This window comes from Callospermophilus lateralis, chromosome 9, assembly GCF_048772815.1.
Source record: "Callospermophilus lateralis isolate mCalLat2 chromosome 9, mCalLat2.hap1, whole genome shotgun sequence".
Lineage (NCBI taxonomy): Eukaryota > Metazoa > Chordata > Mammalia > Rodentia > Sciuridae > Callospermophilus > Callospermophilus lateralis.
The window spans coordinates 74,435,635-74,458,588 of record NC_135313.1 but is presented as its reverse complement, the minus strand read 5'-3'; the positions used below and the strand labels follow the sequence as shown (position 1 = coordinate 74,458,588).

Genomic DNA, 22,954 nt, shown 5'->3' with positions numbered 1-22,954 from the left:
AGTCCTAATATTCTCTATCTCTATTATTGGATAAGCAAGAGCAGCAAAGCCAGATGATTTGTGAAATTTCTTGTCTACTGACAGAAGACAGGAATTCTGAAAGTTTGATTAACAATAATTTTGAAAACTATCTCATAGCAATGCAAGAATCCAGTCACCAAAAACTACCTCTCGATTTAAAGGAAAATCCCTATGAATTGAAAAATATACTGAATAGGAAATATCTACTTTGTAATCTGTGAACACTAAGAATTCAAAACTAAGCTTAAAATTCAAGCAAACTGTTTATATATGAGAAATTTGGTGATGATATTCATTACATGCCAAAGTCCTTCCTGTGATCACCTTTAAAATTTTTTTATTGGACTAGACATTAGAGAGCGTTATAATTTCCTCAGAAATTGGTTTATTTTTATCTTATGGACTCCATAAATTGTGTAACTTTTCAAGATTTATTTTTTGGTACAAAATACATGATCTACCCAGAGAAAGTTAAATATATTCTTTCTACAAATATTTTCACTTACTTCATTTTTTTTAAATTTAATCAATCCCTATTGTTCCTACATATATATATATATATAAATAAGAAAAAATAAAACCTACATTTTTTTTTCCTTACTGGAAATAAACACACAGAGGGAGATAGAGATATGTATGTCTATCTACCTATCTAATTCTGTTTAAACACACTTTGCAACAGTTTTAAATATAAATAAGTAAATAGGCACATAGTGAAATTTAAAAGAATCTTTCACAATACAAGTGTCATAATTCTCTAGAGAAGACATTCAGAACATGATCTGATAAGGACAACCACAGGTCCAAGAAATTTCACGAAGCAGTCAGGAAGCACAGAGAATAGAATGTGGGGAACAACAGTGAGAAAACTGGCTTAGGCAGAGTTGAAGGACTGGACAGAGACGGTAGAAAATTAAGTTTTATACATAGAGGAGCTAAGATGATAGTGGAATGTAAATGTCAGGGATTTTTTATGAGGACACAAAAGGACCAAAAAGCTTTCAGACTAGAGAGCTGTTAAAGAATAATTTATCTATTTGTAATAAATCTCATGAAAATACCCAGACATGCACTTTTGTTATTAAAAATGACATAGTGAATACAACCAAAATGAAAAGAGCTTTCCAATCTTGTTATTAGGTGTCCAGGTATAATTTCTCAGCAAGTGAGAACAGAATATGGAACTTTTTTTTTCAATTCATTTCTTTTATTCTGTTATCAAAGGATTCGATCCAATACAGAGCAAGAACCTGCATGGGGTATGTACAAAAATGATACCTTGCCATTAAAGAGAAAGGGCTTCAATTGGTTACCATGGAAACCTCCTAGTGTCCATTCCAATTTCTAATAGAGCATCTTAATCTTCTAATGGAAACCTACCAGATAAAATATTTTCTACTGCTCTGTTTTGGTTCTAACTCTTTAAAAAGATTTGAAATGTTTAACTTATTTAAAATAAGTAAAATAATTGTGTATAGTTGTAATATAAAAAGTTGTCGTTATAAGCAAAAACATTCAGAGATGCGTTTAGGCTCATTGTAATGCTATGGAATGATCAAAGTGGTCATGACTAGTCCTCATTGCCGGTGTTCAGCCCATGGTCTACACACTGCTGAGAGTAGTGCCACTTCTGGGTGGCAGAAATTGTCATGCTCCAGTCCTAACACCAAGGAGACCTGATTTTTTTAATTAATTCAGTGAATTAACCAATTGATCTAAAAAAAATTTATTTAAAATATAGGCACATGAAGTCATGATCCCCAATTTTAGACTGAGGTTTTTAGATACAGGTTATAATTGATTTCCAAAATCTCCACTACATAAGAATTTAAAATGATATATGTGAATGGTTCCCTCCAGGGAATGGAGCCCAACTTTCTTCCTCTCCTTGTATGTGTGGTGTACTTATTAACTTGCCTTCAAAGAGTGGGACATGGAACGTGGTGGTAACTATATAGTAGAGAAACACTAGTAACTACTACCATAGGTCTATGATCAAGGTTCTGCACTGTAAATCATGTTGAAACCATGCACCTCTGGTCAGATGTCAAAAGAACACCACTGCATCTTTGTGGTCTTCCTGTTCAAAACCTATGACCCCAGTCTAACCATGACAGAAACATTATACAAACTCAAAATGAGGGACAGAAATTCTCTAAGATACCTGAAAAGTACTCCTCAAAGCTATAAAGGGATCTTGACAAAGGGATCTCAGAATAGACTTAATGAGAAAAGACAACTAAATATAGTGTGATATCCTGATGCAATCCTAGGAAAAATGCACATGAGATTAGGGTAAAACTAATAAAATCTGTATAGAGTTTAACATAAAAATCAATTTCATAACCAAGGAATAAAATACCATATGTGTGCAAAGAATATGGGATTTGGGGCCTGACATCTAGTTCAAAACCTGATTGTCTCACTTGCAGACTGAAAGACTTTATGAGATTTTTTTTTTTAAACCTTTGGAAGCATCATATTTCTGACTTGCAAAAGAAGAAGACCGATGCTTATTTTAGAGGTTCACTGAAGAAATGTGTAATTTATAATCTGTTATATAATATTTAATATATATTTCAGGGCTGCGTATATAGCTCAGTTGGTAGAATGCTTGCCTTGCATGCATAAGGCCCTGGGTTTGATCCCCAGCACAAGAAAAAAAAATAGATAGATGATAGATAGATAGATAGATAGATAGATAGATAGATAATTTCAAATGTCGGCCATCTTGCCTTATACACATCAAGTGCTCCTAGAGTGTAGTTTACTTTCTCTGCTTCTGCTTGCTTCCATCCCAGTATCTGAAGGCCAGCACCTCCGCCCCTTTGCCTGAGGGTTCTTGCTGTCAGAGGCAGCTTTGTCCATCTAGTCACACCCAGGGAGCTAATCAGTTCTGCTCTCCAGAAGCTCACCTCAAGCAAAACTGAGGGCAGGTGTTCTATAAATAAACATTGCAGCTCAGTCCCACTGCAAAAGGACTGATACTGTGGTGGTGTTTCTACATAGGTTACCAGAGATCTGTAATAGGACTGTGCTACTGTTAACCACAATATAATATATTATATACCCTTTGTCAGCTGCTGTCCCTTCTCTACTCCTATATGAGCTTCTATATGAGTCTTTTCTAGTATCATCTCGCTTTTGGACAGACCAAAATTAAATAGACCCTTCTCTTAGTGTTCAGTAACATAGAATGCTATAAGTGAATCAGAAATCACCTAGACAAATTAAATCTTGTTTATATCAATGTAAATGTTATGGTAATAATTGGGAGGTGGTTGTTGTTGTTGTTGTTATTATTGTTGTTGTTGTTGTTGTTGTTATTATTATTATTATTATTTGTACCAGGGATTGAACTCAGGGGCACTGGACCACTGAGCCATATCCCCAGCCCTATTTTGTATTTTATTTAGAGACAGAGACTCACTGCGTTGCTTAGCACCTCACTTTCGCTGAGGCTAACTTTGAACTGCCACTGGGATTACAGGCATGCCCCACTGTGCCCAGCTTGGAAGTTAATTTTAAATCATGTGTAATTTAAACTAAAGAGTCATTTATCTTTACTGAGAAGAGGAATTATCAGTGTACAGGAAATGTATCTTTATGTCATCTGGAACATTATAATTTACCTTTGGGACTACCCATACATTTGATATCTTTGTCTGATTATATACCACATGCCAGAGTTTGGGGATTTACATCATGATTACAAATCCAAACCTTTAAGACAGGGGCTGGGGTTGTGGCTCAGTGGTAGAGCGCTCGCCTAGCACACATGAAGTGCTGGGTTCAATCCTCAGCACCACATGAAAATAAATAAATAAATAAAGCTATTGTGTCCAACTACAACTAAGAAAAATTTTTTAAAAGACCTTTAAGACATAGGTAATGTTACAAAAATATTAGTAAAATGTTTTTCAATAGTTTGGCTCAAAAATTTTTGCCATTAATTTGTAACTAACAAATACCAAAATAAATATAATAGTTTATATAGAAGTGATGTGAAGTATATAGATAGATTGATAGATACATAGATAGATGCACACATATATATCATGTGAATTACACATGCATATATATATATTACTTCTATGTCTGTTTTTAGGTATAGTGAGAACCTTAAATATTGTGTATCTTACTATACAATGGTACATACCAATGACAGCCATGAAAGAAAAGCATATATTTAGTTTACCTATGAGTGAAGACTATCCCATGCAGGAGTTTACTTTTCATCATTTGCAATTTATGTGCTTGTGTATTAGTTCCTCAAATAATAAAATATTTAAGGAATGATACAATTTGAAAGAATGCCATTAAAAGAGAGAATTTATTACAGAAAAATCATTATAACAAGAATCCGGAGAATAGAGTTTAAATTTGGTTGTACAGTGGAGGAAACTTATATTCAAATAGTTATTTATGTATTTAATCTAATGTTACATAAAGGACATGTAATGTTCTAAAACTTGACACATTTAACACATTCAAAATTATCTGTTGAGTAAATTAATAAATAAATGATTAGATGAAAAAAAAAGACAGAGCATAAAAGTCACTCCATTTGGAGAGAACAGATATGGGTTTTGAATGTATCCTTTTTCCTGGTGGTTACTATGTATGTTTCTATTGTTGCTTAAGAAGTTGCTACATAGAAGACAATTATTATTTCATAGTTCTGTAGGTCAGCAATACAGCACAATGGCTGAGTTGTCCTCAGAAGTTCTCATACAGCTGAAATCAAGATGTTGGCCATAGTTGTGATATCATCTGAGGCTCAGGGTCCTTTCTAAGTTTCCTTGCTGGTAAAATTCCATTTCTTGCAGCTATAGGACTGACTCTGTCCTGGTTTATTTGTTTTCTGACTCTTCCAGTAGTTTCTCTCAGCAATTTAAGCTGCCCTCAGCTCCCTGCCACATGGCCCTCTTCAAAACAAGAGTTTTCATCCTCAAGTCCAACAGCAAAATCTTTCTTTGCTGTTGGCTAATCTGAGGTCTTATATAACATTTTACATAACATTCCATAATCCTGGAGTGATTTTCCTATCATAGTCACAGTCTCTCTCACACTCAAGGGAAGGAGGTTATATAAGGCATGTCACCAGGGGACGGGAAACTTGGGCCATCTGCACAATGTACCACAGTCAAATTAAGCAACATCTGCACATCCAAGCATATGTAGTGGGATATAATTTGGAAGGATTCCCAATTGGGCTAAATTTACAATTTATAGTCTTTGATATTACAGTAGTAAAATATGAGTATGTAGAGCAGAGTGCTTATATATTTGATTTCAAAAGTTGTAGACTTCCTGTAAATGCCTTTAGGGCAGAGTGAAGTATTAAAAATGCATAAACTTTTAATATCAGGAAAATTTAAAATAGGAGGATTTAATAATGAAGTAGAAAGAAAATAGAAATGTCAGTCACACTGTGTTATTGTATTAGTTCATGCTGCTTATGTGGTATCTTATACTCTTGCTGTTTTCTAGAAAGTGGACTAGAAAATTTCAAAGATAAATTGTTTTATTTCAATTCAATAAGTTATTATTGGGCACTGCTCTGTTCCTACAGTAATTTCCAAAGGGATTCAAGTATATCCTTAGAACTGTTATATGGGGAGCAATGTTTTATTTAAAAAACAAATTGCCAGTGGGAAAAGATGAGGTAGAATATAATCAAATGTAGATATTATGCATGAATAGTTCACAGATACTCACTGACATTCAGACATTACTTGAGGCAAGTACTGTGTTTAGAGCTCATATGAATTTCCTAATTCAACCATTAAAATAGCCCATGAAACATGAGGCTCTTTTCCCAGATGAGGAAACCAAGATTTTGCAAAGCCTCACAAAAACTCAAGTTCTGATGAGTGATTGATCTCAAACCCAGGTCTGCCTAAACCTATAGTTTTAAGCATTATCCTATTCTAAAGATTAACAGTAATGAAAGCTGCCCAATGCAATGTGGATAAGCTATCAGTGGGAAAGTAGTTACAAAGCACTAAATGGAAGAAAAAAAAAAAGAAAGACAGAATGCATTAAGAATTAGGAGTTTGTTCTTTTCCTTGGCAATGTGAAGTGAGAAGGATGGTCCTGATAAAATTAGCTCATACCACGTAGCAACAATATGATCTGGTGAGATGAAAAAAAACAAGAGCTAAGGTTTTACAGATGATGTTAAGGTCGGGATGAAAATATTGAACTTGATAACACACCTACAAACTGCTTTTAATAACAGAACTTTAAATATTGAAGCAGTAAAAGACCATAGATATCATATAAGTGTAAGTTAAGAGTCATAGCTGGAAGCTTCCTACTTCTTCCCCTCTATACCAACCACTGAGCTAACAGCCAATAGATGGAGCCTGAAATCAATTAAGGCATAGAAGAAGATTCTGTCTGGGAACAAAAGTGTCTGCTTGGTGCCTCCACTGGTAAACTCAATTCCATCTATGTGTTCTTCATGCTGATTTTAAGATGGTGTGACATATGGAGAGGGAGCACGTTTTTAAAATAAATTATATTTTTTGCTTAAAGTCTGATTTTTGTTGCTAAACAATTTTTCCTTTTATTTTAATACATTTTTTTCTGGTTTATTTTTATAAAATGAGAGAGAAAACTGTTACATGATTTTTTTCCCTTATATTTTTCCTTCTGTATGATTGTTGACAAAATTAACTCATTTAAAATACTTAAATAGTTTCCCACAGAGTGTCCAAAGATCTAAAATGACTAACTAATAAGTGTATAAGGGACAGTGGGGTCTAAAGAGCCCCCTGTGGCAGGTTGGGCATACTGGATGAGTCCTATAGATTTTTAGCCAGTATCTTCCTCCAGAAAGTGAAACCATTGGAATGATATGATATATAGAGACCCTTCAAACGGTGAAACTTTATAGTTGATATAAAATTTCTCAACCAAAACCTTTTTTTAATTAAAGCTAAACAAAATATAAAGAAATCACAGTCTACATAATAAAGCTGAATTTAATATACTGCACTCAATGTGAATACCCAATGAATATTTTGTCTATTCAAAATATGTATTTATTTGTCAATTGTGCATTAATAAAAAAAATAATAAAAAATAATGAACAAACCAAATATCTATCCATCATCTGCCTATATCTTACATCTAAGAACAAAAGAAATCCTGTAGCAAGACAGAACCAGCAGAGGGCGTGTAGATCTTCAGCCCTTTGCTGAAGCCAGAAATGTCCAGATACCACAGAGCAGAGAGTATCCCTACTTTGCAATTTGCTCTGCTAGAAGTAGGTTTCCCTAACAGTTATGCTAGAAACCTGAGCAGGTTTGTAATTTTTCAAAGAGGTAAAGTGAAAAGAGTATTTTTAAAGAAGTAACTATATGTTTTAATATATTTTTAATATTTTTTAAATGTAACAAATTTTTGAAAAAAAAAGTATTGTATAGCTAGTCTTTAATTGTGTAGAATAAAGAATTAATTTAATTGCAGAATATTTTAGATCACTGTCACAACAGTCTTTGAAAATTGTTTAAATGTTGTTTTGATTTTAAATGTTTAAAAAAATTATAAATGCCTTCGGATATTCTTCCTCAAAAGAAAAACCCAGAACAAACTATATACACATGTAAAATAAAGAAAAAAAATGATGTTTTCCTAAAATAAAAACAATTGACATTGAAAAGAATTGATATTGAATTAGTTATAATTCCATATATATTGTACTTATTTGAGCACAACATCAATTCAGAGGGAGAAATCAATCTGGCTTCAATAAAGTATGCATAAAGAAAGGCGAATCACCTAGTCACAGTAAAGAACTACTTTTTGAACATATATCTGAATAGAAAGATGATTGTGAAAATGATGCTTTTATAAAATATAATAGGATGTTATGGTTTTCAGTCCAGGCACCAAGATTAAATTTATGTGAAATCTAAAAATCAGGTTTCTTATACAAATTTCAATGATAAGTTGGAAAGATGTTCCATGACTTTTAGAGTCTTCAGTCAGCACAAGGAATAAAAGAGGAAGTATCAGTTTCTTAAGGCTGCTGTAATAAACTACCACTAATTGCATGTGTTTAAAACAACACAAATTTAACATTTTGTGGTTCTGGAGGCTCTAAGTAAGTCTGAAATGAAGGTGTCAAAAGTGCTTCACTCCCTCTGATACCTTGCCTCAGCTAGCTTCTCCTGTTAGCCAGCAGTTCTTGGTGTTCCCTGGCTTGTTCCATGCCTCACTCCAGTCTCTGTCTCTGTTACCACATGACCACTTTTTATCCCTGTATCTTTTACTTATAAAAGTATCAGTCATTTTGGATTAAGGACCCACCCAACTTCAATATGACCTTATCATAACCACAAATTACATATGCAATGAACTTTTTTCCAAAAATGTTCACTTTCTTTGGTACTGGGGGTTAAGGCAACATAATGTAGGGGACACAAATAGACCCATAGCAGGAAGCAGCATAATGTAGAGAAGACTCTAAGATTTTCTATGGAGAGAGTAGTTGTTTTTCTAGAGGGAAGGAGCTGGGAGTCTGACTTCAAATGAGGTAAATTTGTGGGTATACAACCCAGTGTAGTCATATACAGCCCTAACAACTTGAAATTCTTGATAATGTTTTTGACAGTAGGTCCTTTGTTTACATGTTGCCGTGAACTTGGTAAGGACACCATTTGAGAGCTTGATGTATGCTTCTTCCACTTGGTAAGTTTTGCAAGATGTGACCTGACTCATACCTGACAAAGTTGGCTTGTGACAACTGAAATGAGGGGACTGGACTGCCCTGTCCCCTGTGGTCAGCTTGCCTCCCAGTTTGTCAAGTCATAAAAAGTGGATGCTTATGAAAATATGCATTGTCCTCCTTATTAGCACTGTACTGAGGCTCTCAGGGATGGGAATCTCTAAAGAGCCACACTCTCTGGATTCAGAGAACAGGAAGGAGTAAGAAACAAACAGCTTGGGTAAGACCTCTCTTAGAACTTTACCATCCTTGAAGAATGAACACTGATTAGCAGCCTGGGGGAATTTGAGAGTGGACAGAGGCAAGATGAAAAACAAAAAGATGCTTAAGACAGGAAAATCAAGAAGGCAATGAAACCCTTCCCCACCAACCTAAAGTAGGCCAACCTAAAGTAGGCCTAACTTACAGAAGAGGATAAAATTAGATATTACATTACATTCAGAATTTTGATTAATAATACAAATTGTACATTCCAATTTCTGGATTCCAAGGTGACTTGAGTCAAATAAGCAAAACCTCATGCATACCATATTTTTCATTTAAAAGTAATAAAAGACATAGTGTCTCTTTCAAGGCATTTTGTAGGGTTAATAGATGTTATAGGCTGAATTTTGCCCTCCTCAAAATTCATATTTTAAATTCCTTAGTAACTGCTGGCCCTCAGAATGTGACTATATTTGGAGATACAGTCTTTAAAGAGATAAATAAGGCAAAATGAGATAATTAGGTTGTCCCTTCCCTGATATGACTGGTGTCCTTTAAGAGGAAAGGTTGGGGGGGAGGTGAAGACATGGGGAAGTTGCCCATATATGAGACAGGATGAGAGAAAGACTTCAGAAGGAAATAACTTTACTGATATCTGGATCTTGAGACATTCAACTTCCAGAAGGTTAAGAAATATTTTTTCCCCCTTAGGCTACCCATTCTATGATATTTTTTTTTTTTTTTTGGTAACTCTAAAAAACTAATACATTAGGAGACAAGAAAAATTGAGTGGTTATGGCAATAGAAGTAATTTTGGAAGGCATATTAATCAAGAAGGTCCACAAAATTGGGAACACAGAATCTGTCTTCCCTAATAAAACAACTGAAATTAAAAGAACTGCATAAAAAAAAAATGTCCTTTTAAGTGGTTATAGACCCAGTTTAAGTGGCAGACTACATAGCAACATATGCAATACTAGATTGCTTAATAAAAATGCTGTGTATTTACACAATATGAAACACAGTATATAAAACAGAATATTCAAATCACCATAAACTGTACTTTATTTAAAGAAATTGGCTTATTCTTTGCAATGGTGTAAGTTGGTATACATTTATAGGAACATTAATTAAACAGTAAAACAAAAAGGCAAATTTATGTTTATATTTTATATTTATTTACATATGTATATAAGTAAGTTTCTTTATGTTTATACAAAGAGTATTACATGTGATTTCTTACTCAGGTAGGTGCCCCATTAATGTTAACTTCCTATTTTCAGTTGTATGATATAAGGAAAGACAGATTATTTAATTCTGCTTCTAGTCACCTTAGATTAGAGTGAGTGGTCTCTGATCAATCAATGATATTTAAAGTTGATTTAAAGATGCAATAGAGCAACTAAAAATAAATGTTAAGTCTTTGGTTTGTATGACTCAGTTCTGGCTTTAGTAAGAATAAGTATCGATTACCAATGATAAAGCAATTTGGGTGGTAGAAGAAAAGGAATAGTTTCCTTTCGGGGGGCTGAGATTGTAGAATGAGACTTCACTAATGAAAGAAACAAATCACAGTTGCCAACAAGTGTGGAAGTTTGCTCTAAAGTGCTTCATAAGTGTTTGGCTTTAAAATATTTTATCTTATGGTTGAGCATAGAGTTCAACTGCAGTAGCAGGAGAGCCGACTGGGCAGGTTCTGAATTGGGATTCACACATACTAGGAGTATTGAGACTAGCAACAGGCCTTGGGTATGGGGAACAGTTGCTTCTCACAAAATCTAGCAACAGATTTGGGGTTGTCTCCAAGGTATGAGGAACTCAGAAGTGGTGAATCTAGAGGGACAAAATATGTGGGATGGTACTAGTTGAAAGTTTCAGGAAAGTCTGTCATCAGGATTAAAACCATTTCCTCAGGACTGTGGGCATGGCCATATGGTGGGCACAGACTGACCAGAGCAAACCCTGCAACTTATTGAGTACTGGATATATCATCAAAGCAGGGATCCACATACAAGTTCACACCTGGGAATAGCTCCAAGATTGGAATAATAACAAAAATTAGTTACTGAATGCTTTCCATGTACCGGGACCTTGCAAGCATTCTGTGTGTATTGTTTCACTACATCCAAAGTTGAATCCCATGAACCTCTACAGTCAGGGTCATTTAAAAAACACAAAAATGGCAATTATGATTAAAAAGACAATCAAAAATAATAAAGAACTCAGATCAAATCTTATCATTTCAAGATCAAATCAAGAAGGAGAGTTATATACTAACATGCACTAACTATTAATATAGAGGGTAAAATAACCATCACAGAAACAATCAAGCATAAAAATGAGATACGAAACCAAATTATTCTCAGTTATGAAACCAAATTATTCCCAATTTTATAGGAAATAATGCCAGGGGGAAAAAACTAAATTATTACTTACAGATTTATATTTTTCATAAAAGCTACTTATATGCCAAGTATTTCACCAATGGTTAATTTTCTTTCAATTTCAAACAACTAAGATAATTTCAGGTAGATGATAGATAGATAGATAGATAGATAGATAGATAGATAGATAGATAGATAGATAGATAGAGGCTCAGAAAACATTTTCCAAATATATCATTCTTGAATGTAAATTACTTTAGATAGCTACTAGTTCACCAAAGAATGCATCAAAATTAGAATTTGGGAACAAAGAATGTGACAGACTGCTCTAGAGATATCTCAAAAGGTAGTTTCCAAATTGTCACAGAGGCTTGAAGATAATCCATGCTGAGACCATTATTATGCATGTTGTAAGAGACTTGAATGTGGGTGGTCTGAGATCTCTTTTGGTGTCATGTCTATACAATTAAATGACAGCAATTTCAATGTGGAAGGTTTTCCTTTAGTATTGAAATAATGCTACAAAGAGCAAAAAATTTTCTCTAGATCTTTCTCTCCCTCAGTTTATGATTCACTACTAGATTCAATTATTAATTAAATAATATTATAATTGTGTTTTTAAAAATAATGTTTGAGAAGAATATAGGCTTATCTTTGATTTTTTTTCTTTTATTGTTCTTCTGGTTACTTGATGTTTTTCATTAAAATATGAACATGAAGAAGTAATAAAGATGGGACTTTTCTAAATTACATACATGAAATCTATGATATATTTATGTAATCTATTAAGTTATGCTAACTTAAATGTTTATTCTGTTGAATAAAATGTATAACCTTCATGAAAAATCTTTTTTCAGAGGTGGACTTAATCTTTTTTTCAAGGTTGTTCATGGTAACAGTCTAGACTTGCAACTTCCTCTCACAACTTCTTGTGACTTTCGGAGAAACTGAATAGCAATATGTGGAGGGAATCCTTCCAAGATCAACTTCTTCAATTTATAGACAAGGGATCTGAAGTTGATGAATTGTTCCTAGAGCTGACTTCCTCAAATTTCCTCAGTCTGCCCTGAGATGACCTTTTCCATTGCACCCCCTCTGGCATTGCTAAGAAAAAAGAAAGAAATCCACCCAACACTGAACCACACTTACCATAGCAAAATGAAGAAAACAAATTTTATGATTATCTCATAATAAGCTTCATGAAACTTTAATAGCCAATGTTATAAATAAATTAACTGTACTAAGCACAAACTAACAAAAATTATTATAGTTTCTATTTGAATCCCCTAACAATGAGGCCATGATGCATCTTGGCATTTTCTGGATTTTTTGAGAACTGATATAGTTACCCTTAGCAAAAACCATATAAGAAAGATAAGTATAAGACCCAGTTGTTAATGAAATCTTTGAAGAAGATAATACTATAACTATCAGAAATCCATTGACAAGCTAGGTGTCGTGGTGCAGCCTGTAAACCCAGTGGCTCAGGAGGCTGAGGCAGGAGGATCATAAGTTCAAAGCCAACCTCAGCAAGTAGTGAGACCCTAAGCAACTTAGCAAGATGGTGTCTCAAAATAAACAATACAAAGGGCTGGGGAATGTGGCTCAATGGCTAAGTACCCTTGGGGTCCAATTCCCAGTACAAAAACAAAACAAAGAAACAAGCAAGAAACCCACTAACAAGATTTAATAAAATTCACACAATGTTTTATGTTATGGAAAGAAAGATTTGAATTTCTAGATTAAAAAAATACCATTCTCTAGAGTTGAATTTGTCATGACGTGATAGGAACAAGGACTGCTCTTTATTGAGCTCCATACAGCTTACAAAGTTTGTTTTATTTAATCTTTTGTGAATTTTGTAACAAAAATAGTATACAGGACATAAAGTGACAGCAAATAATAAGTGTTTATTAATTTAATTTGTGAAATTGAGGCTTTACCAAAATCCTATGAAAGAAATGGCATTGTCCCTATTTTGTAGTTGAAGAAAAAGATGGAGATGAACCAGCTTTCTCAAGATCACATAACAGAAATCATTTGAAAACACAAATGTAACTGACCTAACGGTTTTCACATATGGGATCGTATTATGTTGTGACTTTTTTATAAAGTAGACACTATTTTATTGGCTGAATTTTCTATTTTCAGGTATTTTCTTATACAGCCGACAAAGAAATCCGAACTGATGACTTATGCTTGGATGTGTCCAGACTCAATGGACCTGTAATCATGCTAAAGTGCCACCACATGAGAGGAAATCAACTATGGGAATATGATGCTGAGGTAGAGTATTTTCCCTAACTCCTTAATTAATGCTTAAGGTCAGTTACATATTTTTAAAAAGTTAATCCTACTCTTTTGTTTTTCTGCATTGGAAGAATTATATTCCAACCATTCATGCTCATATGTGATGACATTAGGAGGGCATATCATATAAGTAGGCTTTAGTTAAACTGGTCCATTAGTATGAAACATGAATAATCATTGTTATATGCTTAAAATATGTGATCTCCATGAAAATGTCCAATATAAATTAGGCCAGGGGCGAGCTATACTTATCTGAGAGGTACATATGAAGATGTTCATATAGCACAATTTGACAATATGTTCTTTTTTCAATTTTTTTTAATCTTGCACCATTGTAATCCCTGATATGTTTACTATTATAAAGAATATGACAAAGAATTCTTTACTATTTAACATAGAAAATGTTTTCCAGAATTTGATAAACCAGTTTGTCATATAATAAGCCAATATAGTGCACCTTTCTGATGGAGAAGAAAGTAGAGAAAAAACAAAATTATTGATGGGAATTTATAGCTAGGCAATGTGTAAAAATCAGTTCAGCCATCAGATGGAGCTAATAAAAAAGAAATATTTTCTTCAACATAAGGAAGCAGCCTCAGAAACAGATTCATCACTTTCATTTCCCTTTGCTTAGCAAAATGAATTTGTCATACGTGTCACATTTTCAACATTATTAATTGGTCACTGATGTATTTTAAAGAAGAACTGAACTTTATTTTACAAGATAAATAATATAGTAGAGACAAATAGGTCTCACAGATGCAGTGTTCCATACAAGCTTAAAATATTCTGCAATAAAAATATTTAAAAACCAGTCTATAGAGTTTTCAGTATGGTTGATATTTTAAACCAGGTCTTCTTTTGAAAACTTTTTGAGTGCCATTCTAATTTGCATGACTTTATGTTTCCTAAGATGAATATCAGGAAAACTGACTGAATTTGCATGGGATTTAAAACTGGTTATACAGGGTTAATTCTGGCCTGAAATTTATATAATGTTACTAGTCTCTTGGGACAAAAATTCTTCTGGGACATATTTAAGGACAAACATCCAGATTCCTTTTGGTGTTGTGGCAATGTGTTCTATTGATACTCCTTGCCTGTCAGTATCTTATTCACTTTCTTGGGTCACCATTCTTTTTATCTTCAACTATTATCTGTTATCACTGTTCTTTATATTAAAGCTAGAGAAGACTTTTTCCTCTACTAAAAAAGTATCTAAATCTAAACTCTTAAATCAGTGCACTACCTCTTCTATGAGGAGAAGTAAAGACAAATGTACAGAAAAAGTAGAAATCCTAAAAGGAACATTTATTTTTAAATAAAATATTTTATTGTTGATGCTTAGTTTCTTTCAAATACCAGAAATTTGTTTGGCTTGTCCCAAAAGTAAGAGACTATAGCATAAATTTATTCAGAAAGGAGAATGATTGTCCATTTTGATAAGATATAGCACAGTCAAATTTCAGAATACCACTTTTAGTCTTCAAACTTTTCTGTACCTCTTGAGTCAAGAATGACTTCTATACTTATAACTCAAGTTGCTTCATTTCTAAAGTAACTCCTGTTAGTAGTTAAGTGTAAACTTTTTTAAAGTGTATATATTCTGTCAGTAACAATGTTGTTGAATGCTAAGGAAGTTTACAAGACAAGTAAAAATTGTGGCTTCATCTAAGATTAAAAAAAAAAAAAAAAAAAGTTCTTTTTTTGAAAATTTACCCTTTTGGATGATTGGCAGTTATCTGTTGTAGTATTCCAGAGCACTGTAAAATTTCAAGCCACATTAACTTTGCTTTTAGAATACGCACACACACAAGCTTATAATATGCCATAAATATTAAGAAATTTCATTTTAAATAAGTAATCTGATCACGTTACATACAAATAAGTGCCAGAATTTAATTTACTCTCCTATATGTTTATATACTTTGAAAATTATGTTGTACAACCTGTCTAATGTCATCACTTTACCAAATTTTTTGAAATAAGTAAATCATATTGTAGAGAATCACCTGAGATTAGAACAATGATAGGAATAATGCCCTGCCTTTTCAAAATTTCAAGTTTGAAATTTGATTTATGTGTCAGAAGTCATTTAAAAAGAGTTAGTTTCCAACAAAATTGAAATAAAACATTTTTTTTTTATGGTTTCCTTTAATTTTAAGTTTCATGTTTAGAGTCCTTTTAGTCCACTTAACAGTCCCTATACTTGCTACCCAGAGGGTGGTTCTAGGATCAGTGGCATGCATCACCTGGGAACTTATTAGAAAAATAGAATGTGAGAACTGTGCTTGACACCCTAAGTCCAAATCTCTATTTTAACAATCTCCATTAAAGTTTGGTCTAGACAGTGCCAAATATCTATGAATTTTCCATGGTGTTTTATGGCTGTTGGAAATTATTGCAAACTTAGTGGGGAAAAAAACCATGAATGCACTTTGGAAAATGCAAGGTTTCCAGGGGGTCTAAGGGAGAGAAAGGAAGCAAAGGGGCAGAGGTGCTGGGATGTGAATGAGTCATTGCTCTGTAGCTCTAGTCTTCAGAGTGGAAAATGGGTGAGAGCTGCTCACTGATTCTTCAGTTCTTTATCCTTTGCTAGCAAGGGCAAAATTATTATTCTTTGAGAAACCTCTGAGGTCATGCAGTTTCAAGGCAGAATAAAAATTGGTGGAGTTCACAGAATTACAGAGCTGAAACGTACCTTAAAGTTCTCTTCTTCCAACCTTTATCAGGAGAAAGCTAAAGCACAAAGATTACCCTGCTAGCAGCAGAGCTAGGATTTAGGTCCTAATAAAGTTTTCAAAGAAGCTAGTTATCAGTACAGTTTTGAATCTTACAGTGTGAACAGCTGAAATATTCCATCACCTTATCTCCTATAGTCCTTTCAGTCTTAGAAAGGAAAGTCCTAAATAGGAGCAGAATTGTTGAAATATCCAGAGACAAATGGAAACAGTGTCATGAGCCCTGAAAACATGGAGTCTATCCAGCTGCTTCAGAATAGAGTTAATCGAGTGCTATATAATTTTATCTGTTTTCTTATACAATTGAATGGTCTTATAAGATTGAGCTTCTTATGCTCTGTGTTTATCACATTAATAAATTGGAGCATAGAATAAATATTGGCTAAGTTTGCACACTCAGATTTCTGGTATTTAGTCTAGCATTTTTTCTACTGTACTACATTACTTCTCAAGGTAATTGAAAAACTATAAATAATTAGAGGTTCCCAATGGTGAAGATCTAATAAGCTAAATGTAGAGTATTATAAATAAGATAATCAAATGTTAACAGTTACTTGCAGTACCAAATTTTGTTCACATAAGATTTCTCCTTTTCTTAATAATAGGAAAATTATTCTTCAATAAATATGGTCCATTTAGATAAACAGTCATGAAACTACTCTGACACTATGGTCTAATGCTTGCACAATTTAGTTACTCATATTCTGAATATAATTAATGTTCAGTTGCTTTTCCTTTCAATTAAATGGAAATAAGCTTGTGTTTATAATAAATGCATACTGCTGATTTACTCTGATTTGAAATATAGAATTTCTCACTTTCCTAACTCAACATTTCTCATTTGTTGTGTTTTTATGGTATTTTGTGGTTCTGAAGATTCAAACCTAGGACTTTATACATGCTAGGCAAATATTGTACCACTGAACTACATAGTTATCCAATAACTAAATATTTCTTAAATAGCACAATTATAAACTTAACTTGCTGTCTGTCACTTTTTACCTGGTCTAATTTGCTTGATTTGGAGGCAACCTGAGCATCATTAGCAAAGTTATGGAATATCCACTTGGTCTATAATCTCTTGAATAAATTACCAGTCAAACACTTCAGTGCCATGAAATGCATATTGTCACAGAGTCAAACAAAAGAGAAAAAACTAAATTGAATCTAACAGAGAAATATTTATTTATTAATGGTGCTGGGGACACTGAAGTGATTTTTTAAATTATTTTTATAAAAGTCTGTTGCTCATCCATTCTATTTTATTCAAATTTTCTTATAGGCTGTTGCACATCCTAAGTGTATTCCAATCTCCTTCAAATTTACATTTTCCTGCAGTATGTGCACTTAATCACATTTCTTTTTGAACATCTAGGCAGCTACATACAGTGTGAGAATCTAATTTTAGATCAGAACACTTGTGCTCAACAAACACTATGCAACAAAGAAAAAAAGGGAGCAAAATATGATGCTAAAAATAAGTCTTGTTTTTCATGTGACTGAGCAAGTTGACTGAGAAAATACTTGTTATGAATTCTATACCCATCTGTATGAAATGTTTCTCAGAGCTGAAATATAAGGAATTTTTTCAGTAGGTAAATTATGTTAGATTGATATTTACTGAAATCACAGAAGCTTATATTTAGACTTTACTTACTACCCCCCTCTTTTATTTATCTTTATCAGAAAGCAGGTAAATGGGAATATAATTTCAAGGTAAGTAATCTGTAAATACAATGTAGAGTTATCCCTGTGTAGAATTCCTAATAAAAACAATGGCTTGGTTTACCTTTTGAAGGAGGTAACCATTAGACATTACCCCTTAGCTTTGATTTTGCATTATAATCAACTAGTGAATAGAAGTTTCAATAGATAAGTGTTGCAGTTGTAGCTCCTCCTTGTTAATCATCTATGCTTGAGTTTTAGAATGCTTACATCCCATTCTACTGACTGCACAGACTACTTTGTCAGGTGATCATAATTAATATCTGAATAATAACTTTACCATATTAATTATAAAGAGTTGTTATTCTATACTTGGTCAATAGGGGAAACCTAGCACCTATGTCATGAAATTAAATACCTAAAATAGTCCAAGTTTATTCTTAATCCATTTATCATTATATATGATAACAATTAATTTTATTGGTTTTATTTTAAATTTTTAGTATGCCAACTGAGACTTGTATGATTGTCTCTTAAATCAACTATGCAGTCAGTTGTATTTGTTTATTTAAATATTGTTTTATAACAGTGTTCTTTAATAAAGGTATGATCTAATTATGCAATATTATTTGTCATCAAAATTGTTTCCCTATCCTGATTCCAGCTGGTTCTGAGTATGAATTGTATCTTTGGAAGGGTAGATTTAGTGATACTTCATGATACACCTTGCCTTAGATAACGAAATATATTAATATGTTTAATGACAGAAATCATTTCCATGCACCTTAAAATAGTTTGATTTAAATTTATATGTCCAAGGAAATAATAATGTCTTGCATTTCAGAAAAGAGCAATTAATTAATGTTATATATAAACAAACCATAATACTCATTTAGGGTTTATTACTTTATTTTATAGTCAATATTTTAAATAAACCCAAAGGAAAAGTATTTTTCAGTAAGCTCCTTGTCAGCCTGTATGTCACATTGCCTTCAAAATTGAGTTAGCATGAAAACCTTTTAATGAGGCATTGGAAACAAAAGGCAAAGGACTGATATGCTTAACGAAGAACATTTTAAAGAAAACAATTTGACACACAATATAAAATCATATAAGGTCATGAATGAGCTGCATAGGAAGAATATAGATAGCCAATGAAAATTTTAAAAATAATAATTGAAATAGCTATCAAAATAATACATAAAAATTATATCATGAGTGTTATTTTGTCCATTTCTTTTTTTATTCTGTAATTATGGCAAACATTTATGTATTAAGAAAAACATAATACCAATGAAGATGCAGTAAAACTGACACGATACTGTAGCCTGGCATTTAGTAAGCCATAGCAGCTGCTGCTATTCTTACTAAATTATTATCACAGGTAATTTGGGTAAAGAATTGTACTAATTTGTATTAAAATATTCAGACCTTTTTAATTTCACTTCTAAAACTCTAATTTTCTCTAACTATTTTCTTTAAAATGTTCTTTGTTAATCATTTTTTTAGAAATTATTATAGATGTACACAGATATGTTCAAAAATGTTTGTCACAGCATTATTTGTACTAGTTCCAAACTCAAAAAGAAACTCCTAAGACAAAAATAAAAGTTAATTTTAGCAAGTCTATTTCATAGATATAAAATCATAGATATTATTTCCTACTAGTTTTAAAGGATTATTTTAATGATAGAAAATATACCAACATAAATTGAAGAGGGATATATATAATTTGATGACCTTAATTGTACAAATACACATAAATGTTAAAATTACTAGAAAACACATAGAATATTAATAATTATTGTCTGTCCTGAACAGAATACCCAGAAATCATATTTTGCTTTTTTTAATATTTATTTTGTTGTATTTGGGTACAATATCTTCAGTTTATTTATTTATTGTTATGTGGTGCTGAGGATTGAACCCAGTGCCCTGCACGTGCCAGGCAAGCACTTCACCGCTGAACCATGACCCCAACCCCATATGTGGCTTTTAAGAAATGTGTATTTTAAATAATTTTATCTGTTTTTTAAAAAGAAAATTTATTTTTATAGCAGTGAAATTTAGATTTTTAAATTTTCTCCATTTTGTGACTTTTTAGAACAACCTAGAATGAAAGTTTTTTCAAGTTTTTCATGACAATTCTTGTAATAAATATTTCTTAATATTATAACTGTGTTTCTTATGATATTGTTATATTTTATTCATACCTTGACATCACTTTTCCTGGCCTTAATATCCTAAGGAAAACAATTTTTGTTTTTGTTTTATGACACGAAAAACCCTGTAGTTCATTCTTTTTAATGACACATAGAATTCACAATTCCTAATAGTAGGGTCTTTGATGTTAACATGACGTTTATACCAAAAAAAAAAGTTTATTGCAAGAAGATAAGTTATTTAGAGTAGGGGATGATTTAGCCTAGAAATTTTGAACAGTGTGTATGGAAAATTCAGGCCTGTTTTTTTAAAAAAATAAACTAGTCTTCTTAACAAATTAAACTACATCATTAAAAGTATCATTTTTACAAATAATATATGGTGTATTATTATTGTATCTTTCCTATCTTTAGATTTTTCTATAGTAAAATTACCTACCATTTTACTATAGAAGATAGATGCTTGAAACAGTGAATCCAATGATTGTGTCCATTTAGCTGCTCAAGAGATGTAGTTTATTCTGTATTTATGTTCCATACTGGCCTTTCATTCAGCATTTGAACCTATGCACTTACATAGTGTCTCCAATGGCTGGCACTGGGCTTGCGGATGCAAGTCGCCATGTTCTATGGACTTTCTGGAGTTTATGCTCCTGCAGAGAACATCTATAGAAAGTGTGAAACAGTCAAATCAATTAATTAATGAAAAATTATATGTGGAGACCTTGATGAAGTTAAAAGCCAAAATATAATTGATCGTTTTTCACGTTTTGCTAACTTTACAGCTGACCTCTAATGAATGTGTCAATACATATGTGGAAACTTGAAAAACCTCAGGTTAGCCCCATGTTCCTCAAGCAGGAACAATTGAATACCGTACTGTAAAACTAGAGCAAAGTCCCAAAACTAAATTATTCCCCAGATCCTTTCCTATTCCCTACTAAAGTTTAAGTCAAAGGAATTAGAAGGCCAAGCACAGTAATTAATTGATAATCCTCTGGACTCACAAACTATTTTGAATACACTCACAAAATAACACTTTTGACCTTAAAAGGCATTTTATTCCTAGATTGTGAGAACATAATCTCTTTTATCCAAAATTCTCTTTCTCCAAAATGTTTCATCATTTGATCTCAAGCTCCTCTTCATAGTTCTGTTTTATCTCCATTCAATCCTGCTGAGTACAATTGACATTAAAGCCATCTAAAAGAATGTGGCTCACAGCTCCATGGATGCAATTATTGTGGCATGTGTCTTCCATCCTTATCCAGTAGAAATTGTGTGTTGCCCAGGATGATTGATTTATTACTGCCTTTGTACTTGATTTTTGTCATTATTCATTATTTTCTTTGTCAAACAGACCCACACTCTTCTTCATATAACCACCCAGTCCTGTCTTTCACTAAGCAAAGTAGCTGATGGCTCTCAACATCCCACTGTGGAAGCATGTAACGATAGTGCTTGGCAAAAATGGCTACTAAGAAACTATACCAGAACAGAAGTTTTTAGGAATATTTTTGGGAATCTTACTGATTACTTTCTCTAATAATTTTTAGTGATTCGCGTTGCAGACTTTATTATATTTGTTTAGTACTTTTGCTGTGTTTGATCATTGAAATCTAGAAACTTTTTTAAAATATGGTTTTAAAAAATTTTATGTATGGCAACTTTTTATGTCTTTTGCTTCTTAGCTTCTCATTAATTTGGAGACTGTACATATTAAGTAGTGTTTAGTCTATCATTAACATATATTTTTCTATTTCAAATATATGTACATAAATATAATTAATAAAATATTTTATTAAATATCAACTTTTTCTTGGGCTAATTATAGCCATGTCTGTGACAACAGAGTCTGTATCAGAGCTAATTAAAAAAAAATCTAACATAGTTAAAATATCTAATAGCTGAAAAAAATGGAATGTTTAATTTTTATTGTTTATTTAATTTTGTTAATTTTTAATAGGTGCTTTTGTTGTTTGTAGATGTAGCACACTCTTTATAAAGTGTATAGTTATTTTAATCGGAAATACTAAGAAAATGCACTATTAAAGACTAAATAAGATGTAATTTTCAATAACTTTATGAAAAAAAATCTAAGCCTTTCTTTGTGGTGAAGTGATATAATTATAACAATAAAACTTTTTTAAAATAATATCTTTTATCTCTCCTTGTATGATTTATGATTGTCTTCTCAGTAAGGAATAAATAAAGCTTGTAGTTAAAATCAGCAAACTGGTGAGCAATTCCAGTAAACAGTGCAAATAAGAACACATCTTAGTTCTTGATTTTGTTGGATTTATCACTCAGTAAATGTGATTTTATGTTGTCCAATGCCTTACTATGAGAATACATGGGAGGTTAGGGAGGTTTTCTGGTTCCCATGTACCAGCTAATGGATTTTAGTGCAAGACACAATGGATCTTGAATTGCTTGCAACATAGCTGTCAATGGAAGTATGGAAAGTGGATGGCAATAGGGGTATTTTTGGATTTGAATCATGTTTGAGATAAGGACATTCTGAATGTAAGTCAGAATTCCAAGTTTAGACCCTTTGCATAAAGAGGACTTGCATGGAAGGCAATTTACATATATTATATTAGTGTGCTTTCAGATTAACCATACCTGGTATGTGCAATGCCCAACAAGAGACATTTTAAAACTAAAATTTCACCTCCCATGTCTATTTAAAGAGTTCTAGGGCAGAGACCACAGCTCACTTCTCTT

At 32.6% G+C, this 22,954-nt stretch overlaps 1 protein-coding gene across 2 annotated transcripts in view; it reads left to right on the top strand.

Annotated features, from left to right (window-relative positions):
* Galnt13 (polypeptide N-acetylgalactosaminyltransferase 13) overlaps positions 1 to 21,773 on the top strand; it is a 434,224-nt gene extending 412,451 nt beyond the window's left edge. Inside the window, exons 10-11 of one of the 2 annotated variants that reach the window (XM_076866162.2) lie at positions 13,501 to 13,635; positions 21,618 to 21,773. In XM_076866162.2, the coding sequence (XP_076722277.1) occupies positions 13,501 to 13,635; positions 21,618 to 21,773 (291 nt within the window). Of the gene's footprint in view, positions 1 to 13,500; positions 13,636 to 21,587 lie in introns of both variants that reach the window. The other variant, XM_076866161.2, reaches the window with a different exon arrangement.
* The last annotated feature ends 1,181 nt before the right edge of the window (positions 21,774 to 22,954 follow it).